The sequence below is a fragment of the Rana temporaria genome, chromosome 1, assembly GCF_905171775.1.
Source record: "Rana temporaria chromosome 1, aRanTem1.1, whole genome shotgun sequence".
Classification (NCBI taxonomy): Eukaryota; Metazoa; Chordata; class Amphibia; order Anura; family Ranidae; genus Rana; species Rana temporaria.
Genome location: NC_053489.1, coordinates 384,224,378 through 384,247,589, shown reverse-complemented (window position 1 = coordinate 384,247,589; position 23,212 = coordinate 384,224,378). Strand labels below are relative to the sequence as shown.

General features: G+C 43.3%; 1 protein-coding gene across 1 annotated transcript in view; it reads right to left on the bottom strand.

Annotated features, from left to right (window-relative positions):
- Positions 1–576: 576 nt before the first annotated feature.
- The window catches only part of SEMA6B (semaphorin 6B), a 1,705,299-nt gene continuing 1,682,663 nt past the window's right edge, over positions 577–23,212 (bottom strand). The window contains exons 14-18 of the mRNA XM_040341109.1: positions 23,059–23,196; positions 21,871–21,951; positions 1,319–1,379; positions 789–974; positions 577–684 (exon numbers count right to left, since the gene is read on the bottom strand). Coding sequence (XP_040197043.1) covers positions 577–684; positions 789–974; positions 1,319–1,379; positions 21,871–21,951; positions 23,059–23,196 — 574 coding nt within the window. The remainder of the gene's footprint in view (positions 685–788; positions 975–1,318; positions 1,380–21,870; positions 21,952–23,058; positions 23,197–23,212) is intronic.

The following is a 23,212-nucleotide window of genomic DNA, read 5'->3' as shown; positions in this document are numbered from 1 at the left end:
ATGGAAATAACTTGCATTAATGGAGAGGTTTTTTTTTACTTATTTAATCTCTTCAAATTGAAGAAGAAAGAGCAATTAATGTTCTAAAACCCAAACCTCTCACTTTTTTTTTTACATCACTGTTAAAACTTTTCCCTCTGTAAACCATATGTCCATTTTATGGGTCACTGGATGTATGTGGCATTCTATGCTCCAACAATTACTTTAAACTTGATGCAATAGTCATGCTGTGGGGTGGCTTTGAGTGCATGTATGTCGTTTTAGAAAAAGAGGAGCTGATATCCCCACCAAAAGTCAGATTTCTTTTCAAATGGGTATTGCAACTCAGAGAAGTATCTGGGGAAATTTGCTTACAAAAATGTCAGATGTGGGAGAAGATACCACCACATCTGTGTTCACTCGAAGACCAAGAAAGGGCAAATCTGCAGGAAAGTAATGTGTGCCATGCCTTGTGAAAACTCTGGTGAAATGTTTCTCCATGCTGAGCTGGAATGCTCTTGCATGCGTTTAAATAGATAAGCTGGGGTTGCTTCTAAGTTTTGGGACACATTTATTACTTCCAACGGTATTGGTAAACTATAGGAATCTTTCTTTGTTGGGGAATGCAGTAAGAGTCATTGCTGTAATGGTGGAAATGGCAATTCTTTTCTCCATGTTGAGATAAATAATGAGAAGATCATCCTCCTTTAAGGGTAGATAGTGCAGCGGGTATATTGAGAATCTTCCCCGTGGTTCTGTAGACATTGTACAAACTGGTGATTCACAAAAGCCCCATCAGTGGTAAATACCCCTGCGGATGCAAAGTGGTGGACATTAGAGTAGACGACACTGAAAGATGGATCATGCAAAGAGTTTTTTATATAGTCTTGGGAATTGTCATTTCTCTTGTGCATTTGAGGGGTCTGTTCTGGAGTAGGTGGAATTCCAATGTGTTCATTGCTCTTTCCAGGGTTCCAACCATTTTGCTTAAAGAGCTGAAAAAGGGATTTTGCCCTGGAAGGCTTGCATCATTGTTTCCCCATTTACACTATTGGCAGGGTGCTCCAGTATAAGGCTGCATCCTTATCCTTCTGTCTCTTTGTTGAAAGTTTGTGTTTTGCCGTGTGCTAAACAAGCACACACCTAGCCCTGACAATATTGCACCTACCACAAGGCCGACAATGTGGAAACCACAGCATGTTGACAGAATACTTCAACACTTTTACCCTCCATAAAAGATGGGGTGATTAAACCTGACGAGAAGAACATATTTAAGCTCCAATAATAAAATAAAATAAAACAATTTAAACATAGTAGCATGTCAAAAATCTCTACTTACCCTCACAATCTTCAAAGCTGAGAGCTTTTCACTCCCATCTAGGTCTTGCTCATAATGGTCCCTACAAGACAATATTGCAAATTAGCATATTCAAGCAAGATTTTTGTGTTAACAAAAATGCATGCAGACGTTCCCAAAACCATATTTTGAGCTTGTATGTTCTAGAACCCGAGCAGTTCACCAATCAACAAGTTAAAATTACCACACCACAAAGCATTGTGGCTGGGGCAATGTAAACAGACCTAAGCAGCTCCCATGTCCACATGTAGGTGGTCAGCTAGGGTCTGGTAAAAATGCTGATCAACTGCCCGTTTTTACCGCTGCCATTGTGGACTTAGCATTAATGCTTTAAAGGATGCTGATTGTCATTGTAGTACAGCAAGTTCCTCCTCCCCATTTGGAGAGGGTTTATTGCCTTCAGACCTTTTGAAATTATCCCTGCATATTTAGCATAGTGTTCCTGAGACAACCTCAGTTAAAAATGGACAACACAGCCAAGGTTTTTAGTTCTGTTCAAAAAGCCATTAGGGTTAAAATGTAATTGTTTGAGGAAGCTCTAACAATTATCTAATACTATAAAATATAATTTTAGTTATTGTTCACTACAACTTCTTGCTACAAACCATGACAAATCCACTTTGCACTACAAGTGTACTGCAAGTGCAGTTGAAAGTGCACTTGGAAGTGCAGTCGCTGTAGATCCGAGGGGGACATGCAAGGGAGATAAAGAACATCATTTTAGCTTGCACATGATTGGATGATAAATTCAGCAGAGCTTCCCCTCATTTCAGATCCACCCCTCAGATTTACAGCGACTGCACTTCCAAGAGCACTTTCAGTGTGGATTTGCCTTTCATAATAAACACCCCATGTTTTACCTGGAACCAGTAAAGACACCTTAAAAAAATCTGTAGAATACATAATCCTTCCAAAAGTTAAGTCATCAGTAAAGAGTCAACATCTTATTTTTCAGGTAACGCCGTTCATTTAAAATTTTAGTAATATAAAAAAAAATGTCCAATCTGTGAATTAGAGTCAATGACATCTTATACTAACGCTGACTCCAGCCAAAAAACGTATTTTAGAGGTAAATAGATTGGAAAAAAATTAACCTATTTGCAAGGTTTTAATTGCTTTGTGTGAATTTAGGGAAAAAAAATGCACAGGGATAATCATGACAAGAAAGCACAGACATCAATAGCAAGCTGATTGAATCAGTCACTGACAGTCAGGAGCTCTTTATCCTGTGAGTCTCACTAGTGAACCAGTAAATTTAGAGGCCAAAATGTCAAATCGAAGGTACAGTAGTAAAGAGGTCTACACGTTTCTGAGCATGACAGATAGTGAAGAGGAAGTCACCCATCTATCAGATTCAGGCTCAGAATACGAACCGGTAGACAGCATCGGCACCCTGACAGATAGCTCTGACGACGGAGTAGGGGTCCCTGCCAAGGTCAGGCATACCCGACCCTGTTCTTCTGCTGTCATTGAGGTGCAAGAACAGCAAGGCTCTCATGTGGAGTAGAGAGCCAGTACTAGTGCCGCTCTTCCTTCTGGTGAACTGGGAATCATCAGCGGCCTAGTACATCCTGGTCGTACATCCAGCACTGCAGTAACACTTGGTGACATGGCGAGTCCCATAAGTGCAGTTCAAGCTGGTGAGGAGGCTAGCACGAGTAGAGTCCCACAGCTACCAAGAAGACAAACACAGGCCCGTCGAGCCCATAGTGCTCTTCCTGCTGCATTTGCCAATCAAAATAGGGAGCCCACAACTTCAGCACCATACTTTCCCCCATTCACTGGCCAACCGGAATTCAGGTGGAAACAGTTGATTTTACGTCACTTGATTTTTATTCGCTGTTTTCATGGAATATCTCTATAGATCTATTGTGGACCAAAGCAATTTGTATGCTGGTTAATTCATCGCCACCAATCCCCAGTTGATCCTTGCAAGAGAAATCTATTACGGTTTCCAAATTTAAAACCTTCCTGGGCTGTCCCTCCTCATGGGCATTACTGAAAAGAATAAGTTGCGGTCATATTGGTCCACTGACCCAATTCACCATATGCCCTTGTTCTCTGCCTCCATGACCAGGACGTGATACGAGCAGATCTTGCGGTTCATGCACTTCAAAGATAATGAACTCTGCAGCCTTGTTTACTCTCGATCAAGTTGTCTGCGTTGATGAGTCCCTGATTACGTTTTCTGTCCGTTTATCAAACAGTATCTTCCCAGCAAGCGTGCCAAATATGGGGTCAAGACAGGGTAACAGGCTATACATATAGTTTTATGGTTTACAAGGGAAGAGATAGTCATGTGGAGCCAGAGAACTGGCCAGAATACATAGGGAGCGCTGGTAAGACTGTGTGGGACTTGGTGCCACCCTTATTCGGGAAAACCACTTGTACGTGGACAATTATTAGACGAGTGTGACACTTTTTAGTCACCTTTTTGATTGTGGAATTGGCACATGTGGCAACGTGTGATCTAATCGCCAGGGCTTCCCCCAACAGCTTGTAGAATCCCAACTAAGGCCCCGTACACACGACAGAGTTTCTCGGCAGAATTCAGCGAGAAACTCGGTCAGAGCCGGATTCTGCCGAGAAACTCTGTCGTGTGTACACTTTCGGCCCGATGGAGCCGCCGAGGAACTCGTCGAGAAAATAGAGAACATGTTCTCTATTTTCTCGTTGATCTATGGGAGAACTCGGCCCGCCGAGCTCCTCGGCGGCTTCAGGGCTGAACTTGCCGAGGAACTCGATGTGTTTGGCACGTCGAGTTCCTCGGCCGTGTGTACGGGGCCTTAGACAGGGGAGAGAGCCTGCTTGAAGTGTAAAAATCTGTTAGCAGTAAAGTGGAGGGATTTTTTTTTTATTATCAAAATTTTATTAGTTTTTCAACATTTCCATTTAACAATATATTACCATTATATCACACCCTTATACAATAAACATCCTTATCTGTATCCCATATCCCCCCCGGGGGAAATAAAGAGAAAAAAAAAGGAGAAAAATAAAAAAAATAAATAAAGAAAATAAAAAGGGGAGAAAAATTATCCCCCCCCACCCCTCACTTATTCCCTGCGGCTCTCTCCCCCCCCTCCAAACACCAAATAAAAAAAATAAAAAATAAAAAAAAGTGATCCCTTAGATATGAGGCTTCTAAAAAGCCATTCTATAGCTTATCGCTCATTATTCCTTACCAAGTTTTACCAAGTGTTTGAAATCTGAGGCCTCTATCAGGCCATAAAGCCACTAATGACTTAACCCACCCCCCCCCCCCCCTTTTTTTTTTTTTTTTTTTTTTATCTCACCCTTTCTCCCTTCCCTATTCCACACACCAACCCCAAAAGAAATAAGTAAATGTATATAATAAAAAAAAAAAAAAAAAAAAAGACCCCTTATTATGTAGTATATCCCAATCCCACCCTCTGTGCCCACCCTCTCTTAAACCTGTACAGGTGGGGGTTAGGAGCAGTGCCGCACGGGATTTCATATTGAGAGCTAAAAATAAATAAATAAATAAATACGAAAAAAAAAAAAAAAAAGACAAACAGTTACTCTCCACCCCCCCCCCCCCCCACAGGCTATCCACTTACGTTTTCCTACAGCTCCTTAATTATTCAATCTCTAGCGAGCATTTTTCCCACTCTGACCATATTACTCTAAACTTTTCCTTTCTATCTTTAACCCTGGAAATCCATCTTTCTGCCTCCATAATTAAATTCACTTCTCTCTTCCATTCAAGAATAGTTGGCCTTTTATCCTGTTTCCATAATCTAGGTATTAATAATTTTGCCGCATTTATAAATGAGGCGTAATACTCTCCTTATATGAATCCCATGGACCTCGCTGACCCGTGGAATAGGAAGTTTAAAGGTGTCAGTACTATTTCCTCGGGAGATAGCCTTCCCAACCCAAGGGGCAATCTCTTGCCAAAATCCTCTGATCTTTGGGCATGACCACCACAGGTGGAGTAGGGTACCCTCTTGTCCACATCCCCTCCAACACTATTGTCCGCAAGCCTATACATCTGTGCCAATCTTACTGGGGTTCTATACCACCTAGATAGAAATTTATAAGACATCTCCTGAATCTGTGAGCTTACAGATGTATAGTGTGTGGAGTCAATAAGTTTTTTAATTTGTTGCGTGGTAAACCTGTGATTTAGCTCTCCTTCCCAGTCTTTAATATAGTAAGGTGTTGTTTTTCTCCGTGTCCCTAGGATTAATCTATACATTTGAGACAGTAAGTGTTTGGCCCTCCCAATCTTTACACATCTGGTTTCAAATATAGTAAGCAAATTAAGAGGCCTTATCCTGGTTTTCCACTTTTGAAAGAAGCACCCTAATTGATGATACCTCCACTCCACCATTGGGACTGTTCCCAAGCTCCGTCTCAACTCATCTTCATTGATCCTACTTCCTCGCCTGGGGGGAACCACGGGAATCCCTCCAGGGGAGCCAGGGGGGATATCCCAGGGGCATAATCTTCTGATTGATTTATTTTATCCCATATCCTTAGTGTATTATTAGTTAATGGTGACATCCATTTTGAGAGCCCTCTTTCTGTCTTCGGTATCCAAGGAGCTCCTGCTAGGTTCCTTCCTGCCATTGTTTGCTCTAATTTTACCCATGTTTTAGTTGAGTGATCGTGATTCCAATTTAGTATACGTACTAGTGCCATTGCCCTATAATATGATGTTACATCTGGCAGCCCCACTCCGCCCTCTGACTTTTCTCTACACAAAATTTCATAGGCTAATCTAGGGCGTTTATCGTTCCATACAAAGGATACAAAAGCCTTCCGTATGCCCTTAAAAAAAAACTCTGTGGGAGGTGAATTGGCACTGTATGTAAGACATAAATTATTTTAGGTAGTATGTTCATTTTTATTGCGTTCACGTGGAGGGATTAACGGAATGTTTTCGTTCTGTCCTCATTTCACGCAAATACGACAGTCCAAATTTCTTACAGTGACTGGTGTTGTGGAGAAACCCCTCTGTGTCCACGAATACAACCTTAACATGGGAGGGGTGTACCTCAATGACGAGTTGTTGGCGCCATATCTAATTGCCCGTAAGGCCAGACGCTGGTATAAAAAAGTATCTGTATATTTATTCCAATTGGCTCTGCTGAATGCTTTCGTGCTATACAAAGCTTCAGGATGAACTTGATCCTTCCTTAAATTCCAGGAAGAGATCATCATAGGTACAAAAACAAAAAGGAAGACCGTCATAGCCCTTCTGTTTCCAGACGGTGCTATGGCCCAACTTCCAAATGCAAATGCAGTGAGCCAGCTGCATGAGAGGCATTTTCCGTATGTCCTCCCTGGTTCCCCTACCCAAAGAACACCCCAAAGAAGATGTTGTGTCTGCAGAAAATGCAAATTTAGGCATGACACCCGCTTTTATTGTCCCTCCTGCCTGACCAACCTGGTCTCTATATCGGTGACTGTTTCAAACGCTACCACACACTAGTAGAGTATTATCGTAGGGTACAGCACTGCAAAGATGAGCTGGCCATCACATTTTGAGAGACCCTAATCTGGAATGTTCACAGTTTACAGTTTTTAGAAAAGTGGAAAAACATAAAAAAAACTCAAAAAAATAAGCCAAAAATAGTTGTGGTTTTATTTTTCTTCTCTCTCTCTCTCTATTGTTCTCTCTCTTATGCTCATTCTCTATTATCTTACTGTTATACTGTAATGTTACTTTGTTTTATTGTTAACCATCATTTGCTTAGCAGGTACGCCATTCAGCTGCAGCACTGATTTATTTATCTTGACAGCAACAAGGTTTGCTCCCACGATACGTAAATCAGCGACTCCAGCACTGTAGGAGGTGATTTTACTACCACAGTTAAAAAATGGTGCACGTATGCCCAACATTAGAAGTGGGTTGATGAAGGGCAGTATTCTAATGGAGGGCATACCCACCGATCAATCTTTTTTGTTCATTCAGACCACCGGCGTCATGTAAAAAGAACATTCCAATGGATGCCCAACAAGGACCAGCAATGTACTGGTATGTTGCTGGACTTTGAGTTGTTATACCAGAATGATGCCTGCAGGTTTAGGTATCATCTTGGTATCATTCTTTTCAGCCAGTGGTTGGCTTTCATGTAAAAGAAATCCTAGTGGCTAATTAGCCTCTAGACTGCTTTTACAAGCAATGAGAGGGAACGTCCCCCTCCTCCCACTGTCTTCCATTTTCTCGGGCTCTCCTATCACCAGCTGACCATAGAGCTGATCAGAGACCAGAATAGCTCCAATCATCCCCAGTGGCGTCACTAGGGTTGGTGTCACCTGGTGCGGTAAAATATGGTGTCACCCCCCCAATAAACCGTTTCCAAATATTTTTTACCCTACTGTTTGCTCTCTGTTCTCCTTTCTTCCCCTTTTCTCTCTCTCCCTATCCATCTTTCTTGTTCGTTCTATCCCTTCTTCTTTCTCTCCATTTTTCTTTGTCCCCTCCCCCCACCTCTCTTTCTCCAGGACCGGAATTCACATCTCAGGAGCCTATAGGCCGGGGGCGTACCTAGAGCATTTGGCACCCAGGGTGGATGCAATATCTGGCACCCCCCCACATTAAAATGTAAAAACACCCCACTGTGCCCCCTGCATACCTCTGCATCCTTCAATATCTCTTTGTTACTAGTGTGTACCCCCTCTCCACAACTGCACCTCTGGACCCCTTTACATTACACAGCCCCCTGCACCTCTGGACCCTTTTTACACTACACAGCCCTCTGCACCCCTTTACATTACACAGCGCCCTGCACCTCTGGACCCCTTTACATTACACAGCACACCGCATCACTAGACCCCTTCACATTACACAGCACCCTGCATCACTAGACCCCTTTACATTACACAGCCCCCTGCACCACTGGACCCATTTACATCACATAGCCCCATGCACCTCTGGACCCCTTTACATTACACAGCACCCTGCATCACTAGACCCCTTTACATTACACAGCCCCCCTGCACCACTGGACCCCTTTACATCACATAGCCCCCTGCACCCATTTACATCACATAGCCCCATGCACCTCTGGACCCCTTTACATTACACAGCACCCTGCATCACTAGACCCCTTTACATTACACAGCCCCCTGCACCACTGGACTCCTTTACATCACATAGCCCCCTGCACCACTGGACCCATTTACATCACTCAGCCCCATGCACCTCTGGACCCCTTTACATTACACAGCACCCTGCATCACTAGACCCCTTTACATTACACAGCCCCCTGCACCACTGGACCCCTTTACATCACATAGCCCCCTGCACCTCTGGACCCCTTTACATCACATAGCCCCCTGCACCTCTGGACCCCTTTACATCACATAGTCACCTGCACCTCTGGACCCCATTACATTACACAGCACCCTGCACCTCTTTACATTACACAGCACCCTGCATCACTGTACCCCTTTAAAATTACACAGTACCCTGCATCACTGCACCCCTTTACATTACACAGCACCCTGCATCACTGGACCCCTTTACATCTCATAGCCCCCTGCACCTCTGGACCCTTTTACATTACACAGCACCCTGCATCACTGCACCCCTTTTACATTACACAGCACCCTGCATCACTGCACCCCTTTTACATTACACAGCACCCTGTATCACTGCACCCCTTTTACATTACACAGCCGCCTGCACCTCTGCACCTCTTTACATTACACAGCACCCTGCATCACTGCACCCCTTTACATCACATAGCCCCCTGCACCTCTGAACCCTTTTACACTACACAGCCCTCTGCACCCCTTTACATTACACAGCACCCTGCATCACTAGACCCCTTTACATTACACAGCACCCTGCATCACTAGACCCCTTTATATTACACAGCCCCCTGCACCACTGGACCCCTTTACATCACATAGCCCTCTGCACCTCTGGACCCCTTTACATCACATAGCCCCCTGCACCTCTGGACCCCTTTACATTACACAGGACCCTGCACCTCTGGACCCCTTTACATCACATAGCCCCCTGCACCTCTGGACCCCTTTACATTACACAGGACCCTGCACCTCTGCACCTCTTTACATTACACAGCACCCTGCATCACTGGACCCCTTTAAAATTACACAGTACCCTGCATCACTGGACCCCTTTACATTACACAGCACCCTGCATCACTGGACCCCTTTACATCTCATAGCACCCTGCATCACTGCACCCCTTTTACATTACACAGCCGCCTGCACCTCTGGACCCCTGCATGTTACACAGACCCCCTTCAGTTCACACCCCCTTCAGTGCAGACACCCCCTCAGTGCAGACACCCCTCAGTGCAGACATCCCACCTTAGTGAAACCCCCCCTCAGTGAAACCCCCCCTCAGTGCAAACACCCCCTTAGTACAAACCCCCCTCAGTGCAAACACCCCCCCCTTCAGTGAAATCCCCCCCAGGTGCAAACACCCCCCCAAGTGAAACCCCCCCCAGGTGCAAACACCCCCCCTCCCCATTCAGTATCTCAGATCATCGCAGCGACGCCGATGGTCACGGCACATGGACAGAAGGTCCCCTCGACCCCTCCCCCTCTGCACACACAAACAGAGAGGAGGCGGCAGCGGCTTCACTCGGCTGTGCCGAGTACTGCTAACAGCCCGTGGCTGTGAGAGGAGGGGATGGATGGTGCTGCGGTGTCACCCCGCAACCCCCCCTCCTCTTGTACCGTGGCGCTCGGCCTGACACCCCCCCAGTGTGCCCCCCCACCCCCCACATGTCAGCTAAAAAAAAAAAAATGTTTAATTAAAAAAAATAAAATAATCCGCAATGTCGGGATGGTGTCACCCCTCCAGCGGGTGTCACCCGGGTGTGGACCGCACCCCCTGCACCCCCCATGCGCCTCTGATCATCCCTATGGCCTAAGAAACCAGAAGCTACAAGCATTTCATGACTTAGCTTTCGCTGGATATAAACAGGGCTATTGGGAAAGCATTTTATCACACCAATCTTGGTGTGGTCAGATGCTTTGAGCGCAGAGGAGAATTTTTATTTATTTTTTCAAAAAGAGTAATTGATACTACCTATTGCTATCCTAGGGGATATTTACATTCCCGGAGATAACAATAAAAATTATAGAAAAAAAATCCATGTACTTAGCATAAGATCATCTTTTTTATTTCATTAAACATTCTGGCAATATTTTTTTTAGTTTTAGTGCATTAAAATTAAAAAAAAGTGTGTTTTTCCCCCTAAAAAAAATGCAACACCCACCATTTTAATCTGTGAGGCCTTTGCATTAAAAAAATATATAATGTTTGGGGGTTAACGTCGCTTTAACTAACAATTGCGGGGTCGTGCGACATGGCTCCCAAACAAAATTGGCGTCCTTGTTTTCCCACAAATAGAGCTTTCTTTTGGTGGTATTTGATCACCTCTGCGGTTTTTATCTCTTGCGCTATAAACAAAAATAGAGCGACAATTTTGAAAAAAATTCAATATTTTTTACTTTTTGCTATAATAAATATCCCCAAAAAAGATATACAAATAATATTTTTTCCTCAGTTTAGGCCGATACGTATTCTTCTACCTATTTTTGGTAAAAAAAAAACGCAATAAGCGTTTATCCATTGGTTTGCGCAAAATTTATAGCGTTTACAAAATAGGGGATAGTTTTATGGCATTTTCATTAATAATCGTTTTGTACTACTAATGGCGGCGATCATCGATTTTTTTCATGACTGCGACATTATGGCGGACACATCAGACAATTTTGACACATTTTTGGGACCATTGTCATTTTCACAGCGAAAAGTGCTATAAAAATGCACTGATTACTGTGAAAATTACAATTGCAGTTTAGTGAGTTAACCACTTGTTATACCTGAAGGGTTCCACATGTACTGTCACTTTAAGGCTGGCTCCACCCAGCAGTGATGACAAGGGTCAAGGGGCATAGTAGCCATCTTCGAAAGCACATGTAAAGAAGCTGATAAGATGTACTGTCCTGAGATGCATGTTGCAGTGTACAGATGACCTGAAATAAACATTCATTGTTCCAGACCAGAGTCTTGTGTCTCTCACAACACAGAGGTTATAACAGTGGCGACGAGGATGGGATCTACAAAGTGTCTATCAGTCTGAGAGAGAGAGAAAGAGAGAGAGAGAGAGAGAGACAAAGACAGTCTGGATTGTCACCTGGATAAAAGCAATCACAGATCCCAGCAGGAAAATGTCATTAATCGGGACATTAAGTGAGTTTGATGGAGAACAGACATCCTGGAGTTCCTGGGTTGAGAGACTGGAACAGTATTTCAGTGAAAATGCCATCCCAGACAACAGGCAAGTAGCAGTATTTCTGACAGTGGTTGGTGCTAAGACATATGACACTCTGAGGCCGCCTACACACGGTCGGTCCAAACCAATGAGAATGGACCGAAGTTCAGTTTCATCGGTCCAAACCGACTGTGTGTACGGCCCATCGGTCTGTTGTCCTTCGGACCAAAATTTTAAAACTTGCTTTAAAATCAAACCGATGGACCGCTGACCGATCGGTCCAAACCGATGGTTAGTACACAAAAGCATCGATTCTAAACCCGCGCATGCTCAGAATCAAGTCGACGCATGCTTGGAAGCATTGAACTTCGTTTTTTTCAGCACGTCGTTGTGTTTTACGTCACTGAGTTCTGACCCGATCGGATTTTGAACTGATGGTGTGTACACACATCAGACCACTTCAGCGGTGGACCGATGAAAACGGTCCATCTGACCATTCTCAACGGTTTGGACCGACCGTGTGTACAGGGCCTTAGGGATCTCCTTTCCCCTGTAAAACCAGCAACTAAGACATTGTCAAAGCTGCTGACACTGCTAGAGGATCACTTTCAGCCTAAACCACTAGAGATTGCAGAAAGATTTTGCTTCTATCAGAGGCAGCAGCAGACAGGTGAAGAAATGAAAGCTTATGTGCAGACTAGCCTCTACTTGTTCTTTTGGGGAGTACCTACCTACTGCACTGAGAGATAAGTTTGTCATGGGACTAAATTGTGAGTCGACCCAAAAGAGACTGTTAACAGAGAAAGACCTTACTATGCCGCATACACACCATCTCTTTATGTGATGAAAAAAAACAACGTTTTGAAAAACGTCAATTAAAATGACCGTGTGTGGGGGAAAACGTTGTTTTATGTCTTGTGAAAAACGACAAAAAAAAAATGAAGCATGCTTCAATTTTTTTGTGTCGTTTTTCAAAAACGTTGTTTTTTGTGTCAATTAAAATGATAGTGTGTGGGCAAAACGACGTTTTTAAACCTGCGCATGCTCAGAAGCAAGTTATGAAGCTAGCTTCAATGGAAAAGAGCGTTGAACGTAACCGCGCTTTGCTAGACCATTTTGAAAAAACGATGGTGTGTAGGCAACGTCGTTTTTGAAAATGAAGTTTCAAAAACGTCGTTTTATTTCATGATTTAAAACGTCGTTTTTTTTCATCACATAAAGTGATGGTGTGTACGCGGCAATACAAAGGCAATTGAGATAGCTTCAGTGATGGAAATGGCTGTGAAAGATACAGAGGAATTGAACCCCCAGAGCAGAAGGGAAGAGGTGAAGCAGTAAGTTTTCAGGACAGCAGTCAAGCCAACTACCGCAAACTGGAAATACAGACCCCCACCAAGTCGGGAGTCAGCTTGCTACCGTTGTGGGAATACAGACCATGACCACAAAGTCTGCCGGTTTAAGGATCAGACGTGTCATAATTGCAGTAGGACAGGCCATCTGAAACAAGTTTGCCGTAGCAATTAGGTGCGAGATAAACAACCTCTGAATCCCAAGACAAAGACATATATATAACTATTGTACAGGACGCCAGGGTTGGGTCCTGAATGGATGCTACAGTATGTTGCACCAATTTTTGGAGTCTGGTCCCTTTAAACCAGTGGTGTAGGATTCAGGAGGTCACCCAGAGGGGGTGAGAAATTCTGGCAAATTAAAAGTTGATCCAGAGAGGAGGGGCTTACAGTCCTCTCTGTCCTTCTTAATGTCATTTGGGGGCCGGAATTTCGGAGGCTCTAAAGTGACATTCGGAAGGGAAAGAAGGCTCTTTCCCTCCCGAATGTCACTTTAGAGCCTCCGAAATTCCCTTCTGACCCCTGGTCACAGACAACGGTGCACAATTCACCAGTCAGGAGTTTCAGCATTTCCTGACTGCCCACCCGGCTACAAATGGTAAAGCAGAGCGGTTTGTGCAGACTTTCAAACGCTATTTCAAAGCTACAGTGGCTGCAAGTAAACAACACTCCCTGTCACCCAGCAGCTGGACTCCTTCCTTTCTGCTTACAGAAACACACCACATGCAACCACTGGGAAAACTCCAGCGGAACTCCTTCTGGGTCGGCAGCCATGGACTGTTTTGGATATGCTCCGCCCCCAAACAGTCCAGAAACATGTACTGCAGTCCCAAGACAAGATGGTCAAACACAATGAGCTCCCCCGATTCAACGCCCAACAAAAGGTATGGGCCCGATCTTATGGGGCTTCCAACACCCGTTGGCTTCCTGCTGTCATTGCAGAGTCTTTGGGACCCAAGATGTACAAGGTCCGCCTGGAAGATGGTTCCATTTGCAGACGACATGCGAACCTACTGCGTCCTCATTCTCAACTGCCCGAATCCCTGATGCCGGCTGAACCACCAGTGTCTCAAGGATCTGCTCCCAGCGAGTCAGGATGCACGGAGACTGATGATTGGGGGGACTCTGAACTTTTGAACTCAGCTCCAACAGAGCCCTCCAGCTCTGGTCCGGAGGTCTGTTTACCCTCTGAGCTGGGGGATCCCTTCTTGGCCCCGCCGGTGCCCATTCCGGCCAGCCCTGTTTCCTCCGGTTCCAAATTGCTGGATGCCCGGCCTCAATGATACTGTCGCCCTCCTGACTGGTTTCAGTTGCAAGAGCGATTACGAGACTTTAGACGGGGCCGACGGAAGTGATCCGATGACATATTAACCCCGCAACTGTCCCTGGAAGCTTGGTCTCCCATCTGGATGCAGGAGAAGTCCTGTAATTCTTATGTGTTTGGAGGACCGTTATTGGACAGTTATCAGTTAATGTTTTGTGCCTGTTATTGTTTTTTTTTTTGTTTAGGGATGGATGGAAGGTGTTATACCTGAAGGGTTCCACATGTACTGTCACTTTAAGGCTGGCTCCACCCAGCAGTGATGACAAGGGTCAAGGGGCATAGTAGCCATCTTGGAAAGCACATGTAAAGAAGCTGATAAGATGTACTGTCCTGAGATGCATGTTGCAGTGTACAGATGACCTGAAATAAACATCCATTGTTTCAGACCAGAGTCTTGTTTCTCTCACAACACAGAGGATATAACACCACTAGGGGGCGCTATAGGGGTTAAGTGTGACCTCATATGTGTTTCTAACTGTAGGGGGTGGGGCTGGACATGTGACATCAGTGATCGTCTTTCCCTATATAAGGGAACAGACGATCACTGACATTGCCACAGTGAAGAACGGGAAAGGTGTGTTTACACACACCTCTCCCCGTTCTTCAGCTCCTGTGACCGATTGCGGGACACGGGCGGCGATCGGGTCCCACAGAGCTTCGGACCGGGTCACGCGCGCGTGCCCCATGGCTGGGCACTTAAAGAGGACGTGTCAATACGTGATTGTGCCCAGCCGTGCCATTCTGCCGACGTATATCGGCGTTAGGCGGTCCTTAAGTGGTTAAAAGTAATTTTCTTGCAAACATTTTTTTTTTCATGTAAACAAAGATTGTCAGAAAGGGCTTTGTCTTCAGGTGGTCTTCAAACAGCTTGGGGTGTCTACTTTCCAAAATGGGGTGATTTGGGGGGGTTTTGTGCTATCTTGGCATTTTATGGCCTTTGAAACTGTGATAGGTAGTGGGAAGTGAAATTAAAAATTTACCCCCTTAGAAATCCTGAAGGCGGTGCTTGGTTTTCAGGGTACTGTACGCGGCTAGGCTCCCAAAAAGTCTCACACTTGGTATTCCCATACTCAGGAGAAGCAGAAGAATGTATTTTGGGGCATGTGTGAGCAATATATCATTTAGTGACAACTTTGTGTAATTTTGTTTTGTTTATTTTTTCAATCACTTGGGACAAACAAATAAAATATTCAATGGGCTCAACATGCCTCTCAGAAATTTCCTTGGGGTGTCTACTTTCCAAAATGGGGACATTTGGGGGGTGGAAGTTGTACTGCCCTGCCATTTTAGCACCTCAAGAAATGAGGCAGTCATAAACTAAAAGCTGCGTAAATTCCAAAAAATGTAGTTTGTAGACGCTATAACTTTTGCGCAAACCAATAAATATATACTTATTGACATTTTTTTTACCAAAGACATGTGGCTGAATACATTTTGGTCTAAATGCATGACTAAAATTGAAATAAAGAATCTCGCGCCAGAAAAATATATAAATAAATAAAAAGATAAATGTAAATAAAATAGCTGCTCCCCAAAACAATTCAAATAAGAATAAATTCAAATAAGAATGGACATAGAAGGAAATTGGTAAATCGGGGGCGCTGGCAATAGTAAAAAAACAATAAGAAGTGGCAGTAAAGTGCCTGAGCAAATAATACAAAGGGTTAATGAAAAACCTGTGAAAGTGTCAATTAATAATAAATATGGATATAAATACCTATGATAGGTGTACCAAACAACAAGTGAATAAAGTGCGTGTGCAATTTATAAACTGATAAAAATGAGTGCATGAACCTTAAATGTAAACCACACAAAAAAACTTTAACATATGTGCACTGAACAATACATATGTTAAATAGGCATATATGTGCACTAAGTGTCCCAAAAAGGAAGGGGGGAGAGCTCAGCATAAGAATAAATGAAATTAAAAACAAAACAAAAAAATTCCAAGCAATATTAGTGATAGTGTAAATTTCACAAAATTGTAAACCAGAGAAAAATCAAAAGAAAAAAAGTCCAAATTCATAAATAGTATGCGTCCATGAATTTCTTAATCTTTACTACTGGTGTGGTAAGTTGCAGAGAAGTAGGAATTACACCTTCACCAATCCTATCACCCAATTGTGCATAAAGGATGGCCCCTTACCGCATGGAGTTGATCTTTTTAGCTAAAAAAAGATCAAATAAGCTTTGCTGTCACCCTGGACAGATAGTGGATGGTCTGAAATTCCTACGGGTCAGCTTAGTAGAACATCATAGAAAATATAAACAGAGAGATGCCGCCATAGCATATTATCATTTATTAAAATAATTTAAAACAAAGCAGGTGACGAGTGGAGGCTTACTTTACAAGTGCCCACATCCCGGCACTGAGGCTTTGGGCTTTGATCAGAAAGTAACGATCCTGAGGACCTGTTCCGTGGAGAGGGATGTCCGCGCTGGGGTGTCCTACGGCGTGCGTTCCACCCCAGCGCGGACATCCCTCTCCACGGAACAGGTCCTCAGGATCGTTACTTTCTGATCAAAGCCCAAAGCCTCAGTGCCGGGATGTGGGCACTTGTAAAGTAAGCCTCCACTCGTCACCTGCTTTGTTTTAAATTATTTTAATAAATGATAATATGCTATGGCGGCATCTCTCTGTTTATATTTTCTATGATGTTCTACTAAGCTGACCCGTAGGAATTTCAGACCATCCACTATCTGTCCAGGGTGACAGCAAAGCTTATTTGATCTTTTTTTAGCTAAAAAGATCAACTCCATGCGGTAAGGGGCCATCCTTTATGCACAATTGGGTGATAGGATTGGTGAAGGTGTAATTCCTACTTCTCTGCAACTTACCACACCAGTAGTAAAGATTAAGAAATTCATGGACGCATACTATTTATGAATTTGGACTTTTTTTCTTTTGATTTTTCTCTGGTTTACAATTTTGTGAAATTTACACTATCACTAATATTGCTTGGAATTTTTTTGTTTTGTTTTTAATTTCATTTATTCTTATGCTGAGCTCTCCCCCCTTCCTTTTTGGGACACTTAGTGCACATATATGCCTATTTAACATATGTATTGTTCAGTGCACATATGTTAAAGTTTTTTTGTGTGGTTTACATTTAAGGTTCATGCACTCATTTTTATCAGTTTATAAATTGCACACGCACTTTATTCACTTGTTGTTTGGTACACCTATCATAGGTATTTATATCCATATTTATTATTAATTGACACTTTCACAGGTTTTTCATTAACCCTTTGTATTATTTGCTCAGGCACTTTACTGCCACTTCTTATTGTTTTTTTACTATTGCCAGCGCCCCCGATTTACCAATTTCCTTCTATGACTAAAATTGAGTTATTGGATTTTTCTGATACCAAAGAGTAGAAAATATAATTTTTTTAAAAGAATTTCGTCCTTTTTCCATTTATATTGCAAAAAATAAAAATCACAGAGACAATCAAATACCAACAAAAGAAAGCTCTATTTGTGGGAAAAAAAAAGGATGCAAATTTTGTTTGGGTAAAACATTGCATGACTGCGCAATTACAAGTTATAGCAGCGCAGTACAAAATTGTAAAAAGTGCTCTGGTCATTGAGCAGCCAAATCTTTTGGGGCTGAAGTGGTTAAGGCACTATTCACATCTACAGAGCACAAGCTTTAATGCGCGCATTTAAACATATCATACTTACCTCCTCTGTTCAGTTGGTTTTGCACAATCCTCCTCTTCTGGAGTCCCTCAGCGGCGCTCCTGGCTCCTCTTGTTCTCGGGTGCTAATTGGAGAAGCAGACAGCAGGACTCAGCTCTGCCCCCAGCTCCCACATCATTGAATTTGATTGACAGCAGCGGGAGCCAATGGCTGGAGCTGGTGTGCTTGTCCCCATTGTGGGAAAGACTGGGTTCAGGTAAGTAAAAGGGGGGCTCTGGGGGCAGCTGCATTACAGGAGGTTTTTCACCTTAATGCATAGAATGCATTAAGGTGAAAAACCCTGAGGGTTTACAACCCCTTTATTTGTGCTTCACCAAATTGCATGGTACTGTACTTTGTTACCATGTGTTTTGGCATACATAAAATTGCATGTGTTAGCAAGGTGTGTTGGGGTGCCAATACAAATTAATGACACCTTCCCACACCTGAAAAAAAGGTTGTGCTTTTTTATTTTTTCGACGGATGTGCGCAATTTTTCATCTGTTCCTGAAATGCACAAATGTGAAGCTAACCTAAATCTTGCCCTAACTAATTAACATAGATTGACAACTTTCTTTAGTTAACAGAGTGGGACAGATTTTTTTTTTGTACACTGGTCCCCATTCATGTTTATTTTGGTTATCATGCTTTCCAAATTAAATGTTATATCTACATAGATTGATGTTGTAAACCCTCGTGTTTTTTTACCTTAATGCATACTATGCGTTAAGGTGAAAAAACCCTTGCAGTGTCCAGCCCCCTTGTTTTACTTACCTGAGCCCCGAATTTTGTTGGCGCGATCCCGCATCGCTCTCTCCACGGCTTCTTGGCTGTTCGTTGGATAGATTGATAGCAGCGAAGCCATTGGCTCCCCTCCTGTCAATCAAGTCCAATGATGTGGGCACCAGGGGGCGGGGCCGAGTCCTGCATTCAGCAGCTATGGACACTAAATGCAGGACTCGGGAGCGTGCCCGCAAGGTAACCCCCTCGGGAAAGAGCTTCCCAGAGGGTGTTATCTAATGCAGGGAGGAGCCACGAGAGCCGCCGTGGGACCCCAGAAGAGGACGATCGGGGCCACTCTGTGCAAAATTAACTGCACAGTGGAGGTAAGTATGATCAGTGGTGGGACAAGGTCATCTAGCGCCCAACGGCGAACATACCCAACTGCACCCCCCCTTTCCCCAGTTGATGATGAATCATCTTACCCATGCCTGATAACTACACCTGATCATTATACCTATGTATAGAGTGCAGAGGTCAGGACTGGTTAAATTGGAAGCAAAAATAATGTACAGGATTCAAGAGTGCAGAGACCAAGCAGAATATACACCCTAGTGCACAGCCACAGATACTGTATATACATAAAACCACTCATGTACCTGTCTGACCCAAGTGTCTTCTCTAATTTCCTCTTTCATCATAAAGGTTTAAATCCCAACGCCAAGAAAATAAATAAGAACTAAAAAAATCCACCCTTGCAGTGGGGCTCCTGTAATGCATGGGATACCTGTTCATTGAACCTAGGGGCAGATAATACAAGTGCTATTAAACCCCACACCAAAATTGTAAGACATTGCAGTTTATCAATCATTAGATGTGGTGGCTTCACTAGTTTTCTTTTCTTATGCCCCGTACACACGATCGGAAATTCCGACAAGAAAACCGTGGATTTTTTTCTGATGAAATGTTGCATACACGCGGTCACAAAATCTTGTCTGAAATTCCGACCGTCAAGAACGCAGTGACGTACAAGACGTACGACGAGCCCAGATCAATGAAGTTCAATAGGCAGTTTGGCTCTTCTGCTTGATTCTGAGAATGTGTGTTTTTTTGCGCGTAGGAATTGTATGCAGACGAGCGGATTTCCAAACAACAACTTTTTCCGTCAGAAAAATAGAGAACCTGCTCTCAATCTTTTGCTGGTGGAAATTCTGACAGAAAATGTTGGATGGAGCATACACACGGTCGGAATTTGCGACCAAAAGTTCACATCCAACTTTTTTTGAAGGAAAATCCGATCGTGTGTACAGGGCTTTTCCCCTTTGTTTTTACCTGTTGATCTGACCAGTTACATCCCTCCGGTATTCAAGCGCCCCCACTCTGGATGAAGGAGCACAGGGGGGTATCTTTGGACAGCAGTATTGTCAGTCTAGGGGGAGGGGAGTGTTGGTACTAGCAGATTTAGATACACTAACAAATTGAAGACTCCAGCTCACACTTTTAATCAGTTACAGCAGTTTTGTTCCTTTTGGAATAATGTTTTTGCATGAATAAATAAAAGCTGATCATTGTAAGCACTCCTGTCAGTGTTAAATGATTAATGTCTAAACCATGTAAACTGATACATCTAGAAAACAACAGACTTACTGGCCAGATCACGTGATGAAAACAGAATAAAAAAACAAAACAAATGCAGCCATCACAACTAAAAATTTGTGAGCAGCAATATAATAGCTGCTATGTAAGGTATGAGTGGTTGTGATCACACTCCAGGTTCTCGTTGAACAATACAGGGTTAATGTCCCTCTATGGTATGCAATGATGCTGAGGATTTGAAGGGAGGAGGACAGCACTGCAGCTGGTTGAAGCAAAGAAATAGGTATGTGAAACAGGTTATTCTCCCCACCACTGCAAGGGAGGATCTTTTTACTTTCCTGGAGTTGGGATGTTATATGGCACCACATCATTTGTTTTTCTTGCTCAAATTCTTCAATAGGTTTGCATTATACTGGGACTCTTCAATCAGCTACATAGATGCATTCCACATTATTACTTATTAAAAGAATGCTTTATAATCAGGTATATGCCGCGTACACACGGTTGGAATTTGCGATGTAAATAGTCAGACGTAATTTTTTCATTGGATATTCCGACCGTGTGTATGCCCCATCAGACTTTTTCCGTCGGAAATTCCGACGGATTTAGAAAGAGAACGTGTTTTTTCAGACGGAAATTTTATTTTATCGGAAACTCCGTTCGTGTATGGAATTCCGACGAAGAATAAATCATGCATACTCGGAAACAATTTGACGCATGCTCGGAAGCATTGAACTTAATTTTTCTAGGCTCGTCGTAGTGTTGTACATCATCGCGTTTTTGACAGTCGGAACTTGGTGTGTCTGTGAGTATGCAAGACAGCTTGAGCGGAATTCGGTCGGAAAAACCTGCCAGAGTTTATTCCGACGGAAAAAAACAATCGTGTTTTACTTTCACTTTCAGTAAACGTGCAGTGCAAGGTGCAGAGCAGGTTTACAGCACAGCACTTTAGAGTGAAGAAGGCAGAGCAGTCGGGACTCAGGTTGAGAAGGAAGATACAGTGTGGAAGGTAGGTAGAGCAAACAGGACTTACAGTAGAAGAACACACTCTGACTTGTTCAATCTGCCCTGGGGAGAGCTCTGTGTCTGCTGAACAGGAAAAAGTTCCCAGGGCTGCACTGTGTTGCCTCGCCCACCCAAGCTGCCGCTCTTACTATAACAGCTTAAATGCAGTCGGACAGACTAACAGGAACCCAACACAGGACGAGAGCAAGTTAGTCCTTCCTATAAAGGGGTGTGGATCCTGACGTAGAAAGGGGGCTGTCAATATGTTTGAAGGCATCCTCGGCTTTGAGCACGGTGGTGGATAGATTCTTGTCCATGGTCCCAACCTGACGCCCCCTTCCACACTCCGCCCAGGGATCCCCTTGTACCGGCCCTGAGTATGATATGTTTGTTTAAAAAACAAAACAAAAAAAAAACTCAAAGCTTTAATATCAATTTACGTTACACTCCAACTTATAACAGTAGTTGTAAAGCTAAACTTGCATCACATCACAGTTGCTTGTTATATGAGAACTTCAATTTGCCTATACAGGAAATAATTAGATATCCAGATTGAAGTAAGTAATGTTTGCATGTAGCCAATGTATTTTAAGGGAAACTTTGTTATTGAATAAAGAGCATACCATGTTCTAAGTGGTGTAAAAATGCAAAGATTATTCTCTGGATCCCATGCACAGTAAGGGTCACGTGTGTCCAGGCAACTCCTGTGAAGAAATCATGAATGAGAAACACTAATGTATTGTCAGAGCATATGCTGCAAAGCCTAAAATATTTAGAAATGTTGGGCCAGATCCACATAGAAATAGATCGGCGCAGCGTATCAGAGATACGCTACGCCGCCGTACCTTACCTGGCGTAATTTTGAATCCTTAAAGATTTTGCGCCGTAAGTTACGGCGGCGTAGTGTATTTCTGGAATTCAAATCGGCGATTAGGGGGCGTGTTTCACTTAAATGAAGCGCGTCCCCGTGCCGAATGAACTGCGCATGCCCCGTTTCTAAATTTCCCACTGTGCATTGCGCTAAATGACGTCGCAACAACGTCATTTTTTTTTACTTAGACGTGAATTACATCCATCCCGATTCACGAACGACTTACGCAAAAAAAAAAAATTCAAATTTCGACGCGGGAACGACGGCCATACTTAGCAAGTCTAACTATACGCCACAAAATACCAGCTTTAACTATACGCCGGAAAAAGCCGACTAGAGACGCCGTAAAAAAATGCGCCGGCCGCTTGTACGTTCGTGGATCGACGGAAATAGCTAATTTGCATACCCGACGTGGAAAACTACGTGAACGCCACCCAGCGGACGCCGAAGTATTGCATCTTAGATCCGAAAGGCATACGAGGACGTATACCTGTCGGATCTAACCCAGATGCCATCGTATCTTGGTTTGAGGATTCAAACTAAACATACAACGCGGGTAATTTGAAAGTACGTCGGCGTATCAGTAGATACGCCGGCGTACTCTGTCTGTGGATCTGCCCCGTTGTATTTAAATGGTACAGGCTGGGAACTGCATTTCTGAAAGAGCAAACAAACATTTTTTATTCAGTTTCAATACAAGAATAAGTTAATGTAATAATGTTAATGGAAGCCCTTTCATTGCTGTGAATAATTTAAAGTATAATAATTTATTCTACCTATGTAACTGCACACGGTTTGAACAAAATTAACTGAATACAGTTGCATTTTCCTGGCCACCCACATATGATTATGCTTCTCATTTATTCCCACTGAATACACTTCAGGTTTGTATAAAAATAAAGTAAATACGCTTAAAAGTTGGAAATGCAATATTACTCACTTTATGCAGCCATTATGTCTCTGACAGCGTGCAAGGGGCACTTTCACCACACATCTGGTGTACGCTACTAAGAGAGAACCCGAATCTTTATCAACTTCCAGACCAAGAATCCATGGTTGTTCATCTCTCTTACCACATCTGAGTGGGATCAAAA